We start from the raw sequence: 25,634 nt of genomic DNA, 5'->3' as shown, positions 1-25,634 counted from the left end.
TATGCTTTTTTTTTTTTCTTTTCAATTCATTAATATGTATAATGATATGTTTCCATTAGTTGAAAAAATTTATACAAATATTAGTTTTTAGTATTTTTGTATAATAATCTTTTACTTAATAAATTGTTGTCTTCTTATAAATGTTAGGAAATTGTAAAAGTATTCGGATCTTCCGCTATCACTACTTTTATCTTTTAAGTTTATAATTCTTCAAAGAAATAAGAATATTTACTAATTTGTTGAAAGTTGAAATTCAAATTACAAACTAAAATAGTTTTTTTTTTCCTCTACGTCTTTCACGTTTGATGAAGAATAAAAAAAATGTCATTATGAGCGGAGCAACAACTAGATAATGCATTGCAAATCATAACATGACCACTCATACTCCAAGTCCTACCATCTAAACAGAGAATAAACTAAAAAAGAAGTCTATGATTACTAGAAAGAACCATCTGCCAACCCAATCACTTAGAGATCATAAAACACAAGGCATAAGCTAAACTGCATGTGACAAATAGATGAGAAGCCGGATAAATCAAACCTTACGCATAGGATAAGAAACTCCATTTGAGTCAACAATCACCTATGCTTAAACAAGTTTTCTCTAGATGGAAACCTATCTTGCAAAAGTTGTCAATAAAACACAACCACCTTTAAGGGGCCTAACTGAATCAAATAAGTCACAAGTTCATGTTCTCAATTGAAAGAAGATGAGCAGAAGAATTAATAATTCATACCTAAGCTTGATAAGAAAAATCAATTGGGAAAATATAATCTCTACCATATTTCCAATACCACTTATCTCTCTCCTAATTTTGATTTAGATTTTATAGGACAAAAAATAAACTGTCAACAACAGGTTGCTCATGCTTAAAGAAAGATCTCTTCTATTTAAAGCTCCACCTACCAACTGACCTAACCCCCTCGCAAATCCCTCAGAAAGATTAGAGATGGTAAACAAGTCTAGGAAACCTAACCTTGAAGGGGATATTTTCTACCCAACGATCTGTCAAAAAATAAGCCTGAAGACCCAAACCCACTCTCTTACCTAAACCATTCACAAACCAATCAGGGGGATCATTATCTTTGGATCCAAGGAGAAATACTTCTTTCCACCAAGAGGATGAAGACCAGAAATTTGAATATCTACTACCCCTTAAAGAGGAAACGACAAGAGTATCATATCTAGATGTCCGAATATCAAACAAAAGCTAGAAGCTCTTGAGATCAGTCGACTCTACCTACATTTGGAAAAAAGAGATCAATTAAAAAACGAAGAACTCAACCCATAAACCACCTTTATCATTTAGTTTACATATCCCTCTTAACTCAAGAGATCTTAGAATATCCTTTCACACTTTCCCACAAAATCCATCTTTGAATCCAACTATTTTTTTAATACTTTCACAATTTTTTTAAGAAATATAAAAAAATATAGGAATAACATTAAGCACAAAATTGAGAAGAACCACAAGACCCAAAAGCTAACAAAATATGCTTCTAAGAACGAAGCCTTTTGGAAAGCATATTAACTAGAGGTAGAGGATCTCATATGGCTTCAAAACGAGGATTAGCCCCCACTAGCAATCCTAGATATTTGAAAGGGAAGGACTCAAGATTACAATCAAGGATTCACTAGATGAATCCAAAAACCAGGATCAAGATTAACCCTTATTAGAGTGATCTTAAAAAAATTAACTCTAAGGCCTGAAGTCTACCGAAACCTTTAAGGATATCACTAAAACTCCAAAGATCCTCAATTGAATGGTCAACCAAGATATGAGTATCATCTGCATAATGAAGATGTGAGACAACTATATTAGATGAAATACCAACCTAAATCTAGAAAGAAGGTCCAGATTAACATCCTTACTAATAAAAATATCGAGCCTATCTACCACAAGCAAGAAGAGAAAAAGAGGTAAAGACCATCTTGTTTCAAGCCCCTTTGAATACTTATCTCTTAGGTTTAACAACCATTCAATAACACCGCAATAATTCTACTAAACACAAATGCCCTCATCTAGGACCTCTACTTAACATTAAACTCGAATATGAAAAACACACAATCCAAAAAATACCTCAAAATGAACAATGAAAACCTCATATATGAATATAAACCATTGAATAATTCAAATTTTCATTTTTCTTTACACAATACAAAAGAGGTCTAGTTAAGGGATTTTATCAAATAGTTTGTGGGCATCAGCATAAAAATATTTTACCCAAGGTTGTGTTGCTTCCTTACACTACTTTAGAATTAGGAGAATGAAGATAGAAAAAATAATAAAGGAAACAAAGAGAAAAAGAAGAATGATGCTTAGAGATAATGAGTTTCAACCAAAATCAAGTCTCTCCCTATAATTTAATATTCACAAAACAATAACATTGCTGAAAATTTTAGTATTTTTGGACGCGTGAAATGGGAACATTGCTAAAAATATGTAATAAGAACATTGAGAATCTATCTTCACCCACATAGACACCTTTAATTTAATTCCATCGAACAACAAAATCTCTTAATGTTAACAAATTCAATATTAGGGGGATAATTTCCCCTAATGAAAATCATACATAATTTCTTTCTCATAAAATTAACTATATTTTTTAATATTAGTAGTGATATAAAGTGTTAATAATATATTTTATCGCACGTAACAAAATTATCATCATAAGTCAGGATGGCCGAGTGGTCTAAGGCGTCAGACTCAAGTTCTGGTCTTCGAAAGAGGGCGTGGGTTCAAATCCCACTTCTGACATTTTCAATTTTTTACAATTTCTATTTTTATTATTAATATTGTTTGTCTAATTTTATTGTTTCGCTAACACATAAATTATGCTCTTTTTCTTACTTTTGATTTTGATTTATTTTATTTATGTGATATGTATTTGGATATTGTATTTTTATTTAAAATATGTTGTAATTGTAACTACAAATTATTAGTCACATAAATCATCAATGGAAAACTTGTAATTTTATTTTTATTTTTATAGAGATGTGAGAAAAGGAAGCCATTTATTTCCTTTTTTCTTTTGCATGGTTGAAAAAACTCTCAACAGACAAATAGTTAGATTGGTGGAGTAAGTAAAAGTAATCGCATAATTTCAAGTAATACAGTCATTCTTAGCCATAGTTTCTTTGTTGTCAATTTCAAGTAAGACTCGACAACTTAGCTACTATGTTTGGCTTTACCATTGGTTATACCCCTTTTAACTACCTTAAAGTACTTATTTTAAAAGGCAATCCCAGAGCCAAACATTTTCAATTTATCTTACTCAATGTAATAGCTAAGTTATCTACTTAAAAATGACATCTTCTTTCAATGATGGGTCGTGCCCAATTGGTTGATCTATCATTCGTGGAGTTATACTTTATAGTCTCAAAATATATGAATGGGTGATGACCCTTTTGAACGGATTTGATAGCTGCATTAGAAAATTTACGAGGACACATGATATTGACACAAGAAAACTTGTCACTGTCTTCTGGGATAAAGTTTTTACTCTTTTCTCTATAGGTAGACCTGGTTTGAGGAAAATCAAGAGCATTGATAAAGTAATATGTCTTACTATTTATTAGAACATTATCACAATTAACAAACAATGGGCTAATAAGCATCACATATCTTCCTCGATATGGTTTGGTTTGAATCATACTTTGAATGATATTGAATATCATAACATGTGAAAAATAAGGAACATGACAATTTGTTAGGTTATAAAATCAAAGACTTCATTGTCCTTCTGGTCATCTATAAGTACCTAGAAACTATTAATGTTCAATATCTAATCAAAGTATTTGGATCATTCCTTAACCATTTTTGCACAACACATATCCAAGGAAGTATTTGGATCATTCCATCACCACTTTTGCACCAAAGATATCTAATGAAGTATTTGGATCATTCCTTTATAAACTCGTGATTATAAAAATATGTTTTGAAAGAATCATCTCGGACATGGTGTATCCGAAAACATTTCTTTTAAACGATTAAAATTGAGTTTTTATAAGGTTCATGGAAACTTTGTTTTATTTTTGGAACTTGCCTATTTATTTTAAAAAAGAAATATGCGAGTGTTATATATTTTGGATTTCAAGTTCAATTAATACACATAAAAAAACAACTTATAACATGTTTGGTTTGACTGTTGGAAGAGTCAAAAGCAATTGTAGGGATGTAGAATTGATTCTGGAGTGATTTTAAGGTGTTTGGTTCTTCTAAAGTAGAATTGATTCTATTTAAGCTAAAATTTGTAGCTTCAGAGTTTAAACGTGATTTTTACACTGAAAGTTATTGTTCAACTCACTTTTACATAAATGTATTCAAGCATAAATCAATTATGTTAAACTAAATTATGTTAAAATCAATTCTACCAAACTCAATTTTGTCAAAATCAATCATGTCCACCGTCAATCCAAACACACACTTAATTGTTTTTCTTTCAAAATGAGTGTGTTTCTTTGTGTGTGGATAAAATAATTAGTCATTGCCAAGGGAGGTAGATTCTCTACCGTTTTTTCTGGAAAGACAAGTGACTTTCACAACAAGTGCACCGTTTAATCAGTCCAATGTTTCAGAAAGTGCCAGGTGGCCTTTAATAAAAACTTGAAACAAAAAATGCAGGGAAGAACTTCAGAGAAAGAGTTACTAAACAAAGACGCTCCAGTCTGGTCACTTTTTTAGGTTTGTTTTTATCGAAAAATCATGTGTGGTCCTCTCTTAATTTACCTTAGATGCACTAGTACTCACAAACCACCAACACCACCTCCACTCTTGTTGTTTCTTGAAGTCATCGGACGTCCCTCACCTTGCTTATGTCTCCTTTCATCTCCCACATTGCTTGTCTCTGGTCGTCCCTCATCTTGTTTGCATCGCAGGAATTCTATTGTTTTACCATTGTCGCTAGTCACCGCTGCACTAATTATTGTGTATATATGTGTCTGATTTTTTGTGTTCTTCTCCTATTTTTATTAGTAATTTAAATTAACAAAAAAGTTAGAAGAAAAAAACAATGACAGAGGTAAAAAAGAAGACGAGTTGTCCTTCCCCAAAGTGGCTCGGCAAACTGCCATGGTTTTATTTTGGATCTTTGTTCTACCGCGGCAGAGAAGGCAAGCAGAGGCAACAACTTATGGATGATAGAATGACGATTTGACATAAGATGAATGTTAGTATCTTTTTTTATTTACAATTTTATTTATTTTGAGAGAGAGAAAGAGATAGCCACGTACTCCCTTCATTCTCATTTATAAATAAATTTTATTTTCTAAATTCATTCAATAAATAATATATCAATTCATCAATGTTAGATGGATTCGATTCGACGTTAGAGTGCAACTCTCTTATCTACAAAAATTTTAATTCTATGTAGTCGGTTGTCTCTATCTCTCTCCACTTTATACTTTACATTTATTTTTTAAACAAAATAAATTAATGACCATGATGAACACATCCAATGGTGTTCATTGCCAATGCCATTGCCAAAATCTCGTGGTTGGTGCTAATATAATATGTATGCACAGCCATAGGCTATAGGTTTAAGAGTCAAAAGGCTACTCCATCGACCCCAAGAACGAGTGTCTATATTAATACTAAATAAATATTAATTTAGTTACTAAATTTTGTCTCTTTCTTCAATTTAAGTTCTAAATAATAAATAAAAACCATTTTCAAAAATATATATTTCAAAATAAATTTCAATTTTACTTTTTAATATAACTTTTTGCATCACTCATAAACAGTGTTTTATGTAAATTTTTAGATTGCCAACTTTTCTACTCATTTTTAAAAGTTGCATAATATATCTCTGATCAATTATTTTATACTACTATTTAATTTTATTATATTTAATTAATTATTAAATTATTTAAATTTAAAAATATTTCAAAACAATTTACTCTATACGTGATAAATGGATAAATAAGAATTTTCAATATTTTTAACTGGGTCACTTGTATGTGGAAGAGTGACACTATCAGTGTGACCACTTCCTCGAAAACAGTGGATTCCTTCAAAATTTTCCTACTTTTTTTTCAACTCTCTCACTCTCTTTTCTCACTCACACACCGTTTCCTCTTTTCCTTTTTCTCATTATTAATTACAACATTTTCTCTTTACCATCATTAGCATTTAGCACAAAGAGCATGTATAATAATAATAATAATACAAATACTAGTACTATTTTTCTTACTACTAACACCCTCTGTTTCTTTTCACACCCAACCACATTCATCAATCATTGATATTTTCTCCCATGCTTATTAATTCTCCTTACTCAATACTGTCCAACACTTTTTGAAAAACCACCCAAACCATGACACTCTAACCTAAGTTATACTCAGTGTTGAAAATTTCCTTAACAATGTTGTTCCAAACAAAAACAATATGCATTTTGGTAACTATCATTGTTCTTAGTTCCTTTTCACCACTTGGATTAGCAATGTTGAACTTAACTCTTCCTGGAACTCACCCTGACCCTGATGCTGTTGCTCATGAAGTTCATAGGTACTCTCTCCCTCTCAATGTACTTTGATAGTGATAAAATATAGTAGATCTGGACTTCAGGTTCATTTTCTGTTAAGAGTCACACATCGTATAATATATGACCTCGTATAATAAATGACCTGAACATGTACTTGTATGGTTGAATTAGGCTCAGTCACATTTTCTTAACATGGTATCAGAGTCTGGTAATAATCCAGTGACTTACGGGTTAATGAACCCAACCACATTTTGCTTTTTGTGTGTAGGAAGGTGAATGCATCAATGGCAAGAAGACAAACACTATCATCCGGATCTGCATGCATGACAGGAAACCCGATCGACGACTGTTGGAAATGCGATCCAGAATGGCCAAACAACCGACAAAGGTTAGCCGATTGTGTAATCGGGTTCGGTCAGTATGCAAAAGGAGGAAAAGGTGGTGAATACTACGTTGTAACGGATTCATCGGACGATGATCCCGTTACACCAAAACCTGGTACATTAAGATATGCTGTGATAAAAAACGAACCGTTATGGATCGTATTTCCTAGTAACATGATGATTAAGCTGAAGCAAGAATTGATTTTTAATAGCTATAAAACCATTGATGGACGTGGTGCTGATGTTCATATTGTTGGAGGAGGATGCATTACTTTGCAGTTTATTAGTAATGTTATTATACATAACATTCATGTTCATCATTGTCATCCATCAGGTAATTTCTCAGGTTTTATGTTTTGGTTTGAATTTGAGAGACGAAACGTTACTTCGTTTTGCACATGTTTTCTTTGGGAAAATGGAAAAGTTGTGTTTGTTTTGTGGAGTTTTTGGATAATGTGTTGAAATTTTTTTTTTTTGTTTTGAAATTATAAATTACGCCGCGCGGAATATTAGTCATTATGTGGGGTAAGTTTTCTGTTGTTATTGAAAAAAAAGGTATATGTGGGGTCTGTTTTGTATCATTTCATAAAACAAATATTGACTACTACTAAATTATTTCTCAAATGCCTCAAAAGTCTCTTCTAAATATTAACCTTAGTCATTATGAAGATTATAGTTGTAGAGATGAAAAACAAATCCAAGTTTTTACCATGTAGATTTCATGCAAATATTGAAAAAATCACTGATTTAGCATTATATAAAATGTGATTAGATGTATCTGAAAACTTTTTATATTATATTCGTCTAACTTTTTGAGTTTAGTAGATGATAGTGTAAAATAACCTTACATTGTCGTCTAATAATAAACTAACAATTCACCATCATTTAAATGATTTTAAAATATAATAGTAATTTGGCAGAATACACGATATTAATTGGTTGATAGAGGAAAAAAAAAATTCTCAAACTTTTTTAGTGTAATCAAATTGTAACATGCTTTAAGTATAAGTTATGGTGTTAATTATGATAAACATTATAAGTAGAGTTTAATAATATCCTAGAACTTTTGTAAACAAAATTATATCAATGCTTTATCAAGAAAAATATGCATAAGATTTGGTCATTGCTGTTGTTGTTTTATTAAGCAAAAAAATGGTATTTTGATCCAAATTCTAAAATATTGAAAAAATAAATGGCGTATACTTTGGTATCCCTAAAGTTTAATTGAATATATACCCATTATTCACTTATTAGATATCATGTTATTTACTCATAATAATTTATTTTAAATAAATTTTACTTAAAATATCAATATCCAACTAAAACTTAGTTATCTAAGAATTTGCCAAAAATAAATTTATATTGGACAGCATTATTTTCCCTGGTTTTAACAACTGTGACTCTAATAGAAAAGAGATATGGAGAAAGAAAAAGAGTGGGGGAGAGACACAAGATATAAACAATGAGTGTTAAGATAGAAAAAGCTGAAAGATAAAGATAAAAGAATACAAAATCTAAGAAAAAGTTGTAATAAGAGAGTGGTTTCAAAAACAAAAAAGCAATTGTTGAAGAAAAGCTGCTTAACCACTTGTAAAAGTACCAAGAATAAAAAAGAGAGAAATCTCAATAAAGCACAACCATTTTATTCCATATTCCACTTTGCATTCTCAATAAATTGTTTAGATGATGGAAATTGTTTTATGTATCATTGCATGTTTAAAAATTAGGTAATCACAACAGTGGAACCATGATTTTGTTGGAATTTCAAAGCATAGTTTTTGTGGTATGTTGCAGGAAACACAAACGTCCGATCTAGTCCAGAACACTATGGTTACAGAACATTATCCGACGGAGACGGAATTTCCATATTCGGATCAAAAGACATATGGATCGACCATTGCACACTCTCACATTGCAAAGACGGACTAATAGACGCAGTAATGGGATCGACAGGAATAACAATATCCAACAACTTCATGTCACACCACAACGAAGTCATGCTCCTCGGCCACAGTGACGACTACCTCCCTGACTCAGGAATGCAAGTCACAATCGCATTCAACCATTTCGGGGAGGAACTCGTTCAGAGGATGCCACGTTGTCGAAGAGGATACATCCATGTCGTCAACAACGATTTCACTCAATGGGAAATGTATGCCATTGGTGGAAGTGGTGAACCGACTATTAATAGTCAGGGAAATCGCTATGTCGCTCCTGTTAATCTTTTCGCAAAAGAGGTTACTAAGAGGGTTGAAACAGAACAGAATAAGTGGAAAGGATGGAATTGGAGATCTGAAGGTGATGTTATGGTTAATGGTGCATTCTTTGTTACATCTGGTGAAAGTCTTGAGGTTAAGTATGAGAAAGCTTTTAGTGTTGAACCTCAATCTGCTGATAGGATTGTTTTTCTTACCATGAATGCTGGTGTTCTTGGTAATGCAAGGTACCAATATTTGACTCATTATTACCTGTGCTATACTTTGTGCATCAATTTCATGTTATAATACTCTACTATGTGCAGGGACAATAATGTGGGAATGTGGAGTAGAGGACCAAGCAGCACCGATGACGGTGTTTCAGATTCTGGCCCAGATTACACAGATGATATGTCGGGTGGCGGTGCACTAGTGGTGTTGTCGTCTTCTTTTACTATGTTGTGCTTCTTGTTGTCTTACAGAGTGATTCTGTTGACAGTGCTTCTATAACAGCTCAGGAATGTTGTTGAGCATGTAATGGGACACTCAATCTGTATTTCTCTAAATTGGAATGAAAAGGATCTGCTACTCTTCAAAAGCTCTAGAATTTGGATCAGGATTCTCTAATTTTGTGACGCCAATTAGTCTAACAGTCAACTCATACAAGTCATTAGATCTCAATTGCATGCTTCATATTATGCCATTTGCACACCTTTTAGTATTTTCTAAATATAATTGAAAAGTTGGTAAAACAAAAGAAATCTGAAATAACTCCATTTTCTCCCTCCGCCATACAGGTCCATGCCCTCTGCCATACAGGTCCATGCGAACTGTAATTGGAGAGCCATTATCAACTCTGACTACAACCAGAACCACGCCGCTATCACTAACTTAGCTCCTATTGCCTTCACCAAAAGTCATAAATAACCCCTTATATCATGCTATTTTCACCACCATATAGCCTCTTCACCGTCATTTTAAATTTACAAGCAACATCCCAATTGATGTTTGCTCATAAATTCAAACAAGCATAAACATTTGACATTTTTAACATTCTGAATACATGATTATTCTCCAATTCTTTCCTTTACATTTTGAAGTTACAGCTTACAAAATGACCATCTAGGTCTTAAACATATGTGACTTTGTTGTGATGTAACAACCAAGCTTATGATCTTAAATGGTTGTTGCTTTCCATGTCTTAGTTGTCAGAGTCTAAAGTCACAGCAGTGCATGATAAAATTGGAGAGGTCCAGTCGAGACAGAGTCGACAGTTGAACAAGATAATAGTGCCTAGAGTTGGTGAGGTGGTTTACCTGGTAAATTTGGGCAGTGGTGTAGAAGAGGTTTTCGAGAAAAGAATGCGTTGTTCTTTTGTGGTTTTAGTTTTCTAGGAAGTAAAAAAATTTAATGACCCGCGACATTGTGGGAAGCATGAGATCCATCTAATGGTTAGCACGAGTTGAAAGTTAGAGTAGCTTTGACGCCACAAAGTTAGAGAGTCTTAATCCCTAAAATATGCTTTGTTCAGTCCTCAATAGTCAAAATGCTCAGATTTTGCAAATCTTGGTAAGCTATGAAGGTTTATATAAAAGTAATGAAGTTTAGATGTAACATAAGCTAATTCAATACGAACAATTTTATGAGGGGTGTATCTACAAGAAAATGCTCATGTTAACTTACAAGTTTTTTAATTTAATTAAGTTTTATGACTATTTATTGAAAAAAGATTTAATTTATAGACTTCTATGAACAAGTTAAATAAGTGATTAAAAAAGAGGTAGTAGAGTTTTATGAACAAGTTAAATAAGTGATTAAAAAAGAGGTACAAAAAAAAGGGGTTCAGGACAAAACTGTCTTAGATTGCTCTCTGGGGAACATGTAAGTGCTAAGATTGGATACAAATCAAGCCGAATCTTCATCTTTCATAAAGGCCATCCTATCAGCGATCTATGAATGATTTGTTCATAAGCTCCACAGCATCATCCATGAACTGCATGCACAAAAATAACTACATTAATCATGAAAATTCGTTGCAGATTTAGAATTGCATGTCTGAACTGCAGATATCGCCATTAATATCAAAAGATGAACATGCTAATAATATAACTGCGGTACATCCAACCAGGTCAGCCAAAGTAAATCCAAATACAAAGAACTGTGATAATTAAGATAACTGATAAGAGATGATTCATTGATTTTTGATTCGCCTAGTTCAACAAAAGCATTAACAACAGACTTGAACCACCTAGTGTTGGTTGCATTTGTTCCTCTGATTCTCTAAGCAAGTTTATGTGCATTATGTTGGATTTTATTGCAGTATTGAAAGCAAAATAGATAAGTAACTATGTGTCAGTGTGTATTCTATTCCACAATGCATCAGTATCTAAGGCAAAGAACTCATTATGTTGCACTGAATGTAAGTGCCAAAATCTGTATTGTATGTAGGAAAATATAAAAAGGACTTTACCTTCCCAAGCGCCTTAAGTTCTCGCCCGACGGGTTCCAAAAATTTCAAGTCAACGTCTATAGGCCAGACCTGTTCAAATAAGAAGTCGAGAAGAAAAATGTTGAATTGCGCCTCTTTGCCAAAACTAAATATTTCTAAAGAGCACTAACCCAAAAGAGAAACATAAATATTAGAGAAAACCAAAACATAAACTACAAGGGGGAAAACAATGAAATACATGATAATAGGCGGAAGAAATGTCAGCATTCATGAACATAGATCACTTTTGAAGTACAAAACAGAACAAAGATCCTTTGTTGCGAGAAATATCATCCATTTCACAACGTACGCAAAATTTGAGGTAGCAAGAAAACTTGGACAATAAGTTGTTTCATTGTAACTATTAGTTAAAATTGAAAATAGAAAAATAAAACAATTTGCTAAACTAAATAGGTCCCATACTGAGAAGAAAATGCCACAGGTTTGAGAGGACTAATGGAAAATCAAAATTAACCAAGTGAATTCCAAGTTTCGAGTTGATGCCATTAATATTAGGGTTACAGCACATGAGGTCAGTACTCAACACCATTATCGGTTGCTCAATTAATCGGGAAAAAGGGGTTTAAACATAAACAAAAGAGCATCAAGAGTTATGATGTTCAATGCTCAATCATATCTTCGACCATCTCTATGGTTTTCGCAAAGGTGCAGAGATAGACTTCCGAATTGCAATGAAAGATTCAAAATATCACCATTAATCTTTTCTTATCTTCTCAATGTCTCCTTACTAGAACAATGAATCTCAACCAAGTGTTATCAAACATTAACATCAAGAATTGGTTCCAGATTCCACCATAACAATTCTTCAACAAAAATAAATGTTCGGTTTCCATTTAAGATTAGCCTAAAGCAATTCTACAGGTGTAAAATTGAATTTGCATTGATTTTGACATCTCTGTTTTCTCAAAAGTATAATTGATTTTGCCTCCAGAGTTGATTCTAGCATAAGTTAAAAGATTTGTAGCTTTCAAATTTAAACGTGATTTTTACACTAAAATATATTATTCAACTCCTTTTTACACATACATATTCAAACATAAATAAGTTTGCACTTTTAATCAAAATCAATTAACCCAGAATCAATTCTCGTCACCACAGAACCAAACACACTCTAGGTCAGAGTTAGTTTACATAATTTAAAAGTTGAAAGAATACGGAATAGTTACCTTGAGACCAAGTAATTTAATGGGAGTAATTTGACCAGGCACTATGCATTCAGGACCAGCTGCTTCCACTACAGCCTCATCACCCAAACCATTCCCTATAGGGTCTGGATGCTGAAAAACCCCAAAAAAATTGAAACAAAAAAAGTTGATTTATGATGAATGATTACGAAATGCAACAACGAAAATAGAGTTGGAGAAAGAAAGAAACCCTCATGATGGAAATTGCGTAATCGGAGAGAGGTGTGTGAGAAACGCGGAGAATGGGAGAGTGGTGAATTTTGGGTAATGGCTTGAGTGAAGATGATGAAACTCTCCATGGCACATCCTCTTGGAAGGAAGTGTTCTTCGACATTATCTATTTTTCTACAGACTTTTCAACTATCACATGTCATAGATGAAGTAAGAGTGGCCGAAGATATCGTCCACGTTTTGGTTTTTTTTTTTTTACTTTTCTTTCTCCTGACATTTTAAAGATTTTTGGATATAAATTTAATTGAAATATATTCAGTGTAAATAAGTTTTACACAATCAATGAATTATGAGAAATGCTAACAACACTCTCTTTTCAACACTTTCTCCAACCCTCACTTTTTTATTGGTTGAAACATGTGTGGGTCTTACCACTTTATATGGGATCCATTTCTGAAATGAGGGATCCACACATATTTCAACCAATAAGAAAATGAGTGTTGGAGAGAATGTTGAAAAGAGAGTGTTGCTAGCACTCTTCATGAATTATAACTGTTAAAATTTTGGAGGTGTTTGACTTTTTCTTTAATTATATAATTCTTCTATTATTATTTAAGTTAAAATAATTGCTTTCACACTAAATTAAGAAAATTAGTTAAGTGTAATTAATTTTCTTGATTTCATATACAATCAAAGTAAAATTTACTCTAATATATTTAGTTATATTTGATTAATCAACTACCAATATTAAGTGTTTTTTAATTAAATTAAAGGCATAATAGTAATATAAATATTAATTAATTTAAAAATTAATGATTTTTGCTTAAATTAGTGACCAAGATTTAAGGTCAGTTTTTTTGTTTATAATGGTGACCGGAGGGAGTACACCCTCCATTTTCTTTTATGGGAAATGCTAACCAGTGTTTTTGGGGCACTCTTTAAGTGATTAAAGTGGTAAGTTTTTATTAAAATGCGTGTATTCATTGCATTAAAAGTGTATTGGAAATTGAAATATTAACTTTTATAAAGAATATTTTCTTTATTTAGTACTCCCTCCGTCCCATAATGAGTGACCCATTTGGAATAAAATGATGTCCTAAAATGAATGACCCATTTCAATTTCCAATACACTTTTTCCAATTTTACCCTCTAATTAATAAAAGTTTCATCATTCCCAATACATAATAAGGGTAGTATAGTAAAAATATTATTCTCTATCTTACTTTTAACTACTTTTCTTAATCTGTGTGAAATGGTGGGCTGAGTCACTCATTGTGGGACAGAGGGAGTATGTTTAAAGAGTGCCCTGAGGGCACTGGTTAGCAAGACCCTTCTTTTATAAGCAAATTTGACTTTTTATAATCATTCAATAAATTATGTATTTAGACTATATATAAACTAGATACATCATTTATTCAATGAATCTAAAAAGTTAAATTGATAGAATATAAAATATTATTTGTAAATGGTTGTGATGTAATAACCGTGTAAAATATTTTACAGTAACAATGCATAATAACTATTCTATTTTGGATATAGTCAAGGAGTATGTAACATAATGGATAAATATATGATTAAAAATGAAATTATTAAAAATTATATGTTACATCCCTCACATCAAAACCAGATGTTCTAGATATTACTTTATTACCTTTTTTTCTTTTATTTATACGTATCTGTGTTTTTAGCTATTTACTATTTTTCTGTCTGACTCCAATTCTATCATTTTTTCTTTTTCTTTCTTTATCTTTCTCCAACTTTTTTTCACTCTCTTCAAATACTTTCATTTTTTTTCTTTCTTCATCATTCTAATCATTCTGCAAATTGCCACATGATATGGCATCTTATTCCCCGAACCTATTCATTAGTCCAATCACACCCTTCCTCTTCTATTTTCATTCCGATATCAACATCATCTTGTCTCACTTTTTCATTCCTACCTTTTCGGTTCACAATTCAAAATACCCTTTACATTATCATTTCTCTATTTGAGTTTCATACTCTGTCACTATTATCTTCATTCGACATGGCCAAACCCTTTGAGATGGTGAAGGGTATCATTGACAAGAAAGAGATGTGGTAGATCGCGATTAAATTTCATCACAAATGTTGTCTTCAACACTAAGGAGCATTTTGATATGATTGTAATTGATAAAGATGTGGGTTTGTTTTCTATTTAGAGTTCATGTTTTGATTTTCTGTTCTTACTTTGACTATTTTTTGTTAAGGTTTCTCAATCTTTTTATATATACGTTTTCAAAGTTCTTAGTGTTGTTTGTATTCAAATGTAGTTTTACTACTTCTTTAACCCTTATTATTATTTTTCGTGGTTTATGTTACATTTTGTTAGTAAAAATCATTTTACAGGGGAATGACATACACATCATTATTCTAACGACCTTTAAACAGGCATTTGACTCGGTTTTAACAGTTAACAACATTTACACAATAGCAAACTTCCAAGTGCAACGAAATGAACTTCTCTTCAAAGCTTCCGACCACAAATATCTATTGAAATTCACAAGAGGCACAACAGTTGGTGATAACACCAAACATCAGATACCTGATAAAACTCTCAACTTCACACATTTTTGAGATATCATTTCTGGTAAATGGAAGAAGGATCTGCTAATAGATGTAACCATTACTCGTTGTTGTCCCTATTATCTTACATAAGCCTAATTGACTATGTTTTCTTACATTGATTTCCCTTTTTGTAGCAATGACATTATTAATTGAACCCTTTGGGAGGCATATGCTTTGTAGTTCATGAATTACTACCAACATCACAAGGATTCTACATTGACAACTGCTGTCGTATTTCAGTACGCCAAGGTCAAGGAAGAAGGTTGTTTTAAGTTTCTTCATATTTTAATATATTGTATATTTCGTTAATTTGTTCATTTTTTATTATATTGTATATTTCATAAATGAATTATATATTATCTTATTTTGCCATCAATTTGTTTTTGTAGGTAAGTATCCTCTGTCTGTTTCAAACACATACAATGTAACCAAAATGCACATCAATGAAGATTTACCTCAAATCAAATATTTTCTTAATTTATACTATTAAGAAAAAAACCTTTAGAGAATAACTGGTAATATACATGTTTCTAACTATATAACATCTGATATAGTGAATCTTATGTTTTAGAATCCCTAAGGATTCATTGGAGCAGATTTCAAGCCAATTTAACACACAATCCCAAGTCTAGTCACAAAACTATTAAGTTCTCACCTCACACCTTAAGAAAAATTCATGGCAAAAGCTATAGTGTTGTCACTGACTAAAATTGTTAAGCTTGCAGATGTAATTCAATTTGAAACCTATAATTCACTATATATAGTCATTTGTATGATGTCAACTCAATTATTTACTTTTCATTTTTTCCTCCAGGTTACGTTTGGTATTACTGTTGCCACCATTGACAAACTCAAAACATCCCAATAAGGATGGTATTATCAGGCATGACATCGATGCCCAAAGGTAGCTAAGGGGGAAGCAACCAAATTTAACTTCAACATAACTCTTAAACATAAATTGAGGTGCATCTTAATATCTCCAGGGTTTGAAACCCTTTGGTAGGTGTAAAACTGAAATTGAAGTTTTCCATTATGGAGATCTTTGTAACTTTGTTTTCAGAGACCATGAGAGTTCATATCTACTAGGATGCTCAACTGCTCAATTGTGCAACACAATGATTGAGGTTTGTTTATGTAATAATATTTACAATTGTTTTCATTGTGTTCTACTACTATGTATAAAATTACTCTACCTACTATAATAGTTTGGAAACGATGATCCACTAGAATTCATGTTAGCACTTGATTCTTTGTTTGGTTTGAAAATTGCATTTAAAGTCAAGTCGCAACCCAGGTGAAAGAGTTGTTATGTTTTCTCAATCCTTCGAGATGAATCTGTAATGAAGGAGTTGTAACTTTCATGGGAAGACGATAAGGTAGTAGTTATAATAGTCTTATTTCATTCATATTGTCACCATTGTCATCCTTATATGTTTCTCTTTTTCTTATTGTTTATGCAGCCAATACCTTAAACTCCTGTTACACCATATGTGTTACAGATATTTGCAACATATTTGTCTATAATTTGTAAAATATTTCTAATTACTTAAGTCTTTAACATCATCTTAACTGCTTTTATTTTTTTTCTTTTGTAAATTAAGGAGAGTGTTGATGAGGATATTATTGTGGATGATTGGAAAGTAGTCACAGTACTTTCAATACTCAGTCTATGTACTAAGGTGTTCTTATATAACCCAACCTCCACTCACTTTATCTTATTCTATACAATAAAGTTTTAGGAATTGAAAATAAATTCTAAACACAACCCAGAACCCGTGACACCAACTGCATCTTCAAAAAGAGTAGTTCTAGATGGTTAAAGTGATTCTACAACTTTCAAAGACTTCTGTGATGGAGAACTGTGTTGGGTTATTATGAGGGGGGAAGTATTCACATTAGTTCAAACACTCATCTAAAGGTTAAAAACTCACTCAAACAAGTGAGAGAGGCACCACATATTCACCTAAAACTTTAAGGTGATAGGTGTATGGGTTCTCTGACTTATAAAGTGCTCAACCTTCACTTTTCTAAACAATATGGAACTAAGAACTTACATTTGTTTCTCAACACCACTCAAACTTGTTTACCAATAATCTTTCTCTCAAGTGTGATTAAACCTATTATGCTCCCCCTCAAGCGGAAACTCTTTCATCCACATGCTTCTACTGCCATTGAGAGACACTCTTATCTCATCATGGCCACTTCAACGTTACACGCTACATGACCACCATGTCAAGAAGACTTTCGACACAAGGATTTGGTCCCTTACTCATATCGGACTCTGATACCACTATTGGGTAATCGTGAGTGGAAGCATCCACATTGGATCAAACACTCACCTACAGGTTAAAGACTCACCTAACCAAGTGAGAGACACACCACATATTCACCCAAAACCTTAAGGTGATAGGTGTATGGGTCTCTAATTATAAAGTATTCAACCTTCACTTTTCTAAGCATTATTAAACCTAGAACTCACACTTGTTTCTCAACACCACTCACACTTGTTTCTCAACACCACTCACACTTGTTTCCCAATAAATTGTCATCCATAAAACTTAACAAAGTCATCAAACTTGAGAAGAAGTTGTTATTTAGAACGCTGACATGCTAATCTTGTGGTGTCCAAATTAGATCTATGTTAACTCTATTTTGTACTTCTAATAAATACACCTGTCCTTATAACAACCACTTCATAGATCTTTAGTATTGTGCTCAATTGGATATGTAATGTATTTTATGTTTACACAAGTACTCAAATATATATATATATATATATATATATATATATATATATATATATATATATATATATATATATATATATATATATATATATATATATATATATATATATATATATATATATATTCATCTTCCACTATATTGCTAACCTGAATCAAAATTCTTTGTCTCGGATTTAAACTTAATATCTAAACACATAGCACAACACTTGACTCCATTTACATTAGTATGTTCACGAGGCCCATATTATCGTGTTTATTTTCACTTTGGGCCCATTTACTAACATTCATTTGCTGAGGAAAATTTTACGAGTTGTGTGTTTGTTTTCATTATTTTTCCTATTTATAACCATTTCGTAAAAGCCGTTATCTTCACAATATAACTTGACAGATAAATCAAAAATAAACCATGACATACACAACCATTTTGATTTACTATGTTATGGTCAATTGTTTGGTTGCATATGCGATTGTTATCGTAATGGGCATCAAAGTTGTGAATATATGATGTATTTTCACCATTTAGATGAGATACATTAAGCTAAACATAATTATAATGTATATAAACAACAAATAGTTGCCACTAAAATAAACTAACACTTCATATTATAAACAATACTTTTACTAACAAAAGAGTATAAACCATTGAATAATGCAAAATTCCACTTTTCTTTACACAATACAAAAGAGGTCTAGTTGAGGGATTTTATCAAATAGTTTTTTGGCAGCAACATAAAAGCATTTTACCAAGGTTGTGCTGCTTCCTTGCATTATTTCTGAATTGGGAGAATAAAGATAACATAGGAAATAAGGAGAAGATGAAGATTGATGCTTAGAGATAATGAGTTTTAACCAAAACCAATTCTCTCCATGTGATTTGATATTCAAGAAACAATAACAGTGCTGAAAAACTTAGTATTTTTGGACTCAAGAAATAGGAAAATTGCTAAAAATATGAAACAAGAATATTGAGAATCTATCTTCACCCACATAGACGCCTTTAATTTAATTTCATCGAACAACAAGATCTCTTAATATTAACAAATTAAGCATTAAAGGGTTAGGGAATTGGCATTTTTCCCTTTATCCATGCACTAGGATTTAGTTTAGTGCAACATTATGATTTTCCCCCTAATATATCTTATATTATTTATTATTCTCCATACTAATTAATAAAAATCATACATAATTTCTATTTCTCATACAAAATTAACTACTTTAATATTAATAGTGATATAAGGTGTTAATAATATATTTTATTACATGTAACAAAATTAACATCATAAGTCAGGATGGCCGAGTGGTCTAAGGTGCCAGACTCAAGTTCTGGTCCTTGAAAGAGGGCGTGGGTTCAAATCCCATTTCTGACATTTTCAACTATTTTTATTTTTATTATTAATATTTTTGTTTGTTTTTCTTATTTCGCTAACATGTAAAATTGGCTCTTTTGCATAATTTTGATTTTGATTTAATTTATTTGTGTGATATGTATTTGGATATTGTATTTTTGTTTAAAATTGTAACTATAATATATTAGTCACATAAATCTAAACATCTATAAAATAACCCAGCAAAAGAAAAGTTGTAGTTTCTTTTAAAAATTTTGTAGAGATGTGAGATAGACCACTTATCTCCTATTTTGTTTTGCATTGTAGAGGAAGCTCTCAATAGACAAATAGTTAGAAATAGATAGAGGACAGGGTCTGCGACCTCAAGCTTCTGCAAAGGAAGCTTTTAGCTCTCTCTCTAGGGTGAAGAATAATTTGCTTCCTTTATGCTATGTTTGGCATAGAGAAGAAAATGGGAAGAGAGAAAAAGATAAGAAAGAGGTTGTAAAGAGAGAAATAGGTGAGAAATAAAGTAGATTTGAAATATTGTTTGTTAGGAGAGAAAGAGAAGAGAATAAGAGAAGAGAAAAGTTATATAATTTATGTATGGACATATATACCCTTCACAAAATATTTTTAACATAATTTGTTGTGGGTTATCACAAAACTAAAAAAAATATATACTTTATAGATAAATTTAACATCAATTATAAAAAAATAATATATATTTATTTATTTATATATGATCCTCACTTTAAAATATATATGTAGTTAAATGTTAAAAAAAGCCACAAACATTACTTATATGATAACAGAATGAGCAGGAACGTTACATGCAGTAGAATATCTTGCAATGAATGTGGATGAGGGGGTATTAAGGGGAAAACAAAAAATTATCTTCTTTTTTATGCTTTCTTCGCTGTATAGGAGAGAAAGAATATTATGTGGGTCCCATGTGTTTTTTACTCTCTCCTCTCTATTTCTCTTCTTGCTAAACAAGGTGGTTGTAGACTTTCTTTTCAACTTCTCTCTTTCATCAATTTCTCTTTGCTATTTCTCTCATTCCAAGCACACTGTTAAAGCTCGTTGGTTCTCCTTCCCACTAGTTGGCTCAGTTTGCGAGGAACGTGTTGATGAAAATCAAGCTTTGTCTTTTGTTCAAAGCAGTGTGGGGTCTGCTCACAAAGAATTATAGCTCTTTCACTCTGAGAATATTTTGTTAAGCCAGGATACAGTTAATTGTATGAGTTCCATCTTTGAGGTATTTTTGCTATCGTTTGAAAATACTTTGGATCAAGTAGAGTATTTTCACCACCCTGTGACACTTTCTATGGAGCAGGTTCGGCCGAATCAAGTTGTCATATATGGTAAGATCGCTTCCCTTCAGAAATAAGCCAATTGGGACCTTTACCTTTTTTTTTAAAGTTATTTGATAATTCCTTGTAACTTAAAAGTATATAGGAAATGTTTTTTTATTGAATGAAATTCCTCCGTTACACATTTAAGGTGTTTTTCATGATTATGAGTACATAAATCTAAATTTTTACAAATTTACAAGGTCTTTCCTCAAAGTTTATTGGACGTTATTGGGGTCGTTCCCGACCAAGGGTCGGTTCCCTTTCCCCTACTAGACGAAAACTCGGTCAGAGGTAAACATATGGCCAACCCATCATGGTATCTAAAGTGGCTAGCTACCAGGCGTGGGTGGGCCGTTGTTTACAGTAGGGGATGGATCGCTTAACCAAAATATACAAAGCGTCTTCGACATCACTCCTAATTTTATGTGGGGGGTTGATTGCTTTATTTGTACGTAGAAAGAGTATATCAAAATACCTATGATTTTAATGGGGGATTGATTGCTTTAGCAAGATGTACAAAAGTGTCTTCAATATCACCCATAACTTTATATGAGGGATTGATTGTGTTAGTTGGACGCACAAAGCATCTCCGACAGCACCCCTGGCTTTATATGGGAGATTAGTTTCTTTATCTAGACGTGTGAAGCGTCTCCAACAGCACCCCTGACTTTATGTGCGCATGGCATCAATATCCTTGGTCGTGCCCTGGATTTTCTTGTCGCTAAGCATAGTCATACAGAAAAGAATATTTTAGAAATCATCGTTTCATTTCGCCACTTGTAAGTGTATAGGTATACAAATAGTAAATGATTTAAGCATAATATTTTATATAATGTTTTATATGATCAAAGAATAGGGAACATAATAGCGTGGGCTAGCTTACGCTTATTAATTCACTTTTTTTGGTTGGTTTAGCCACTTTTTAGAGGACGGATTCCCATCCTATTGAACTTCCCGGTGAGGTCCAAGGTAATGCATTCTCCTTGATCTTTCTAGAGGTTCTAGTATATTATATTTGCTCCCTTTAGGTCTGTGTTGATGGTGGTTGATTCTCCCTGTAGGTTATGGTATTTAAGCTTGAGATGGATCGACAGGGAAACATCGTCTAGTATGGCTGTGAAGGGTCGTCCCAAGATACAATTGTAAACACTCTTGTAAGGAACAACAATAAATTAAGAATTTACCGCTCGGATATCCTTTTCATGTCCAACAAAAACCATAAGCTCCACATATCCACATAGACGAGTAGTGTCCCGTTGAACGCCTGGAGGTCGGAGCATTCGTATGGAAATAATTTTCGGTAGTCTATTCCCATATTCTTGAATAACTCCAAGTAATGATGTCACATGAGTTGTCATCGTCGATGAGGATCTAAGATACGTCGAATTTTCCACCTGTAACAACGATCATGAGGCGAGAAAGACTTGTTAAGAATGCCTTTGATTTTCTCTAAATCCCATAATCCCAGCATGGGACGGTCATAGATCTTTGCCGATGTACTTCCTTCCTTGTAGTAAACAGCCATCATCTCTAAGATCTTCCTTTGTATAGTGCCTTTAGAAGGAATGTTTTCCTGAGTTTCTCCTACAATTATGACGGAAATGTATGGGTGTTTTCCCTTATTTGTCTCCTTGATTTCTTTGTTCGCCACGATTGTTGTTGTCTTTGAGGAAGATATACCTTTAAGGTACTCCTCTCTATTATGCTTTCCTTTTTGACATATTAAGCTAGCCAACCACTTTTGATAAAATATTTGATGGCATCTTTCAATTGGATGCAATCACCAGCTTCTATAGAAGTAGCAGTATTTTGATTTTTCTGTCTCAGATGTCTCTCTTACGGGGTAAGAAGGTCGGATTCCCATTTTTCAAAATTCAATATTTACATCGCCTTGGTAAATCTTATCAAGGGAGATCGTCAAAGGAGTATACTTGTTGTACTTTCCTAGTATTCTTTGATCAAAATCATCTCAACGCTTATAGGACTCCTCTCTGATCTGGAGAATGGATTGACAATCGATGGAGGCAAGGTTATCAAAGTGTGTGGATAGCTTCTCTTCCAAAAACATGTACAACTCGACCATGGTTAACATTTCTTGAACGGATTTGACCTTCCCCTTTCCTAACTTTTTATTGAAATGATGGTCTCTTGGAAGACCATTCTCGAAGATCCAACACTGAAGACCTTCGCGAGTCCCTTCTACCTTAATGTAGAATTGTGTGAACCGGTCTATATACGACCACAAAATTTCTTCCTTCTCTTGTATGATCTTACTTATCGTAGCTTCGGTTTCAGTTCGTTGCTTCTGGGTTGTGAATTGTGTGGAAAATCTCTTACAAAACTTCGCCCATAATTCAATACATCTATCAAGAAGGCCATTTAACCATAATCGAGTCGGCCCGACCAGTGTTAGCACAAATAACTTGCACTTCGATGCATCACCAACACTAAAGTATCTCACTCGGTCATTTACGAGTTGCACATGTTCGTCCAGATCTCTTTTTGTCATAACCACCCAGCTTAGGTGGCTTCTCCTTAGACTTCAGGATTTTTCTCTCCAAGATTTTTGCTGACAACGGGTGCTTCGGTTGTACTTCCCCTCAGTGAGTTCCTACCTGAATTAGAGAAGGAGCGTGACTGCCATGGTCCCCTCTAAGGCTCTAAGGAGAATTTTGATGCTTCCTACTTTTATGTCGGTCCTTCGAATGAGGAGCCTTGTCTCTCTTTATCGCAAATAGTCCTGGGAGATCAACACGAGTTTTCCTTAAGGGAGAGTAGTTAAGGCTTTCTTCTAAATGTTGAATCCTTACAACTCGGGCATATGAATTTTGTTGCTGAATGATGTTAAACATGTTGTGAAGCAGTTTGTTAGCACTTTGCATACTGAAGTTCACATGGAGAGTGCGGAGACACGACAAATCTTTAATTTGTGTAATCAGAAGTGGAACAGGAGTTTCTATCAAATTTTCTAGAACAGATCTAGCCAAATTTGAAGCTCAAACTAGATATGGATATAATGGAATGACTGATTCATGATCTACAACACTTTATGATGGAGGAAGAGGTCGTTGGTTTCTTGCTGCTAGAGCAAAAGCGACAACTTTTGTGCAGCGGTGGATTGGGTAGCCTTAGAGCCATCATCAATGAAAGTAAGAAATGAGAATCTGGAGATCTGAGGAAAAGATATTTAGATAATAGAAAATCAAATCAAAACACGATAGATCATAACATTTCATTGTGACTACTTGCTCTCATGATGCGAAGAAGTTACGGATAATTAAATTTGAAGAATGAATGTAAATTTGTGGAAATCATAGGAATCAATAGTTGATTCCCAAGATGGCGCCACTATTTCATTCTGGAACTAGAGATGATAAGTTATACGACAGCGATAGCGGGTCATAGTTTCAGATGTATTAGAGTGGGAGACCTACAAGGTTAGCACTCAAAAGCTCAAGCCAATATATAAGGAGAAAGACTGAAATTAAATTGTGTTTGAAACTCGTTACCTCAATTAGGCGCCTTATATATATAATATGAAAAATAAGCCAGCTATTTTCTCGCTGTTCTTTGTGGAGAGTCGTTGGATGTACTCTACGGTTGAGAATTTTTGGGAGCATAAAGATGGTAATTTTCACGTATAAGAAAGATTCAGAAAGGAGTGGGACCCTTAACCGCCTGGTGACCAAGATCGGTAAGTCCTACTTAAATTTATTTGGGGTCGATCTGGTCGGCCCAAAACACGTGTCTTGGCAATCGAGGTTATAAAATTGTGTTGTTTTATCTATTATCGAGGTTGATTATATTGCAGCAACTGAAGTGTCTAAAGAACTTTCTTGAATACGAAAATTCCTACAAGAGTTAAGTGCTAAGCAAGAGAAGTTTGTGTTGTTTTGTGACATTCAAAGTACAATTAATCTTTGTAAGAACCCGGTATTTTATTCCGAATCAAAACATATTGAGGTGTGTATCATTGGACATGAGATATGTTGAAGAGAAAGTCATTTTCACTTGAGAAGATTTATACTGGTGATAATGGTTTAGATATGAAGACAGAAACTTTGCATGTGACAAAGATAATTAGCAGCAAAAAATAAGAAGGGAATGGTGAAGCAACTTCGTCCACTTGAGTTGGGAATGAGAGATTTGTTTGGTGGGCTCACTCGTAAGTAGTATCCATCAATTATTTTAGAAAAAGAAGAAGAAGAAAAACAGAAAAAGAATAGAAGAAAAAAAGAGTTTTTGTGTGATGTTTTAAATGAGCCAAGCTCATTTAGCATGTGACAAGTTAAAAGGGATTTTTTTAATCCCTAAAGCAAGAAGAACAAAACATAAACAAGAGGAAAAGATGTAGAATATTAATAGTAAAGAAAGACAATATGATATGTAATTTCAAATTTAAGATGAATATTTTTAGAGATAGAAGCTCTCTCCTCTCTCTAAAATTAGGGCTCCACTTTGTGGGTGAGTGTTGTCTCTTCTCCGACCTCGAAGATTCTATCTTCCAACATGTAGGTTCCTTCCTCCCTAGTGGAGGTTTCTCTCCCTTTGTGGGTTGTCCTTCTCTCACTTCAATTCTGTTGAACCATTCATCCTTTTAGTTTCTTGCCATAGTCTACCTTCAACCTCCATTGTGTTCTCGCTTCTCTCCGTCAACAACTACCAGGTGCTCGTAGCAGCAATTTCGAGTTCA

At 33.0% G+C, this 25,634-nt stretch overlaps 2 protein-coding genes and 2 non-coding genes across 4 annotated transcripts; 3 read left to right on the top strand and 1 right to left on the bottom strand.

Annotated features, from left to right (window-relative positions):
• The first annotated feature begins 2,675 nt into the window (after positions 1 to 2,675).
• Positions 2,676 to 2,759, top strand: TRNAL-CAA (transfer RNA leucine (anticodon CAA)). The gene has a single exon. It is a non-coding gene; the product is annotated as a tRNA-Leu (tRNA).
• A 3,392-nt stretch (positions 2,760 to 6,151) lies between these two features.
• LOC131610224 (probable pectate lyase 12) lies at positions 6,152 to 9,688 on the top strand. Its single transcript, XM_058882117.1, has 4 exons — positions 6,152 to 6,506; positions 6,752 to 7,200; positions 8,661 to 9,309; positions 9,388 to 9,688. The coding sequence occupies exons 1-4, from the start codon at positions 6,364 to 6,366 to the stop codon at positions 9,569 to 9,571; spliced, it is 1,425 nt and encodes a 474-aa protein (XP_058738100.1). The 5' UTR covers positions 6,152 to 6,363; the 3' UTR covers positions 9,572 to 9,688.
• Positions 9,689 to 10,682: 994 nt separating this feature from the next.
• Positions 10,683 to 13,148, bottom strand: LOC131610225 (uncharacterized). Its single transcript, XM_058882118.1, has 4 exons — positions 12,945 to 13,148; positions 12,737 to 12,847; positions 11,532 to 11,600; positions 10,683 to 11,054 (listed from the first exon to the last, which is right to left on the bottom strand). Exons 1-4 carry the CDS (start codon positions 13,086 to 13,088, stop codon positions 11,004 to 11,006), a joined length of 375 nt encoding a protein of 124 aa, XP_058738101.1. The 5' UTR covers positions 13,089 to 13,148; the 3' UTR covers positions 10,683 to 11,003.
• A 6,393-nt stretch (positions 13,149 to 19,541) lies between these two features.
• TRNAL-CAA (transfer RNA leucine (anticodon CAA)) lies at positions 19,542 to 19,625 on the top strand. The gene has a single exon. It is a non-coding gene; the product is annotated as a tRNA-Leu (tRNA).
• Positions 19,626 to 25,634: the final 6,009 nt, after the last annotated feature.

The sequence above is a fragment of the Vicia villosa genome, linkage group LG6, assembly GCF_029867415.1.
Source record: "Vicia villosa cultivar HV-30 ecotype Madison, WI linkage group LG6, Vvil1.0, whole genome shotgun sequence".
Lineage (NCBI taxonomy): Eukaryota > Viridiplantae > Streptophyta > Magnoliopsida > Fabales > Fabaceae > Vicia > Vicia villosa.
The sequence above is the reverse complement of the archived record's forward strand: the minus strand, read 5'-3'. Positions and strand labels throughout refer to the sequence as shown.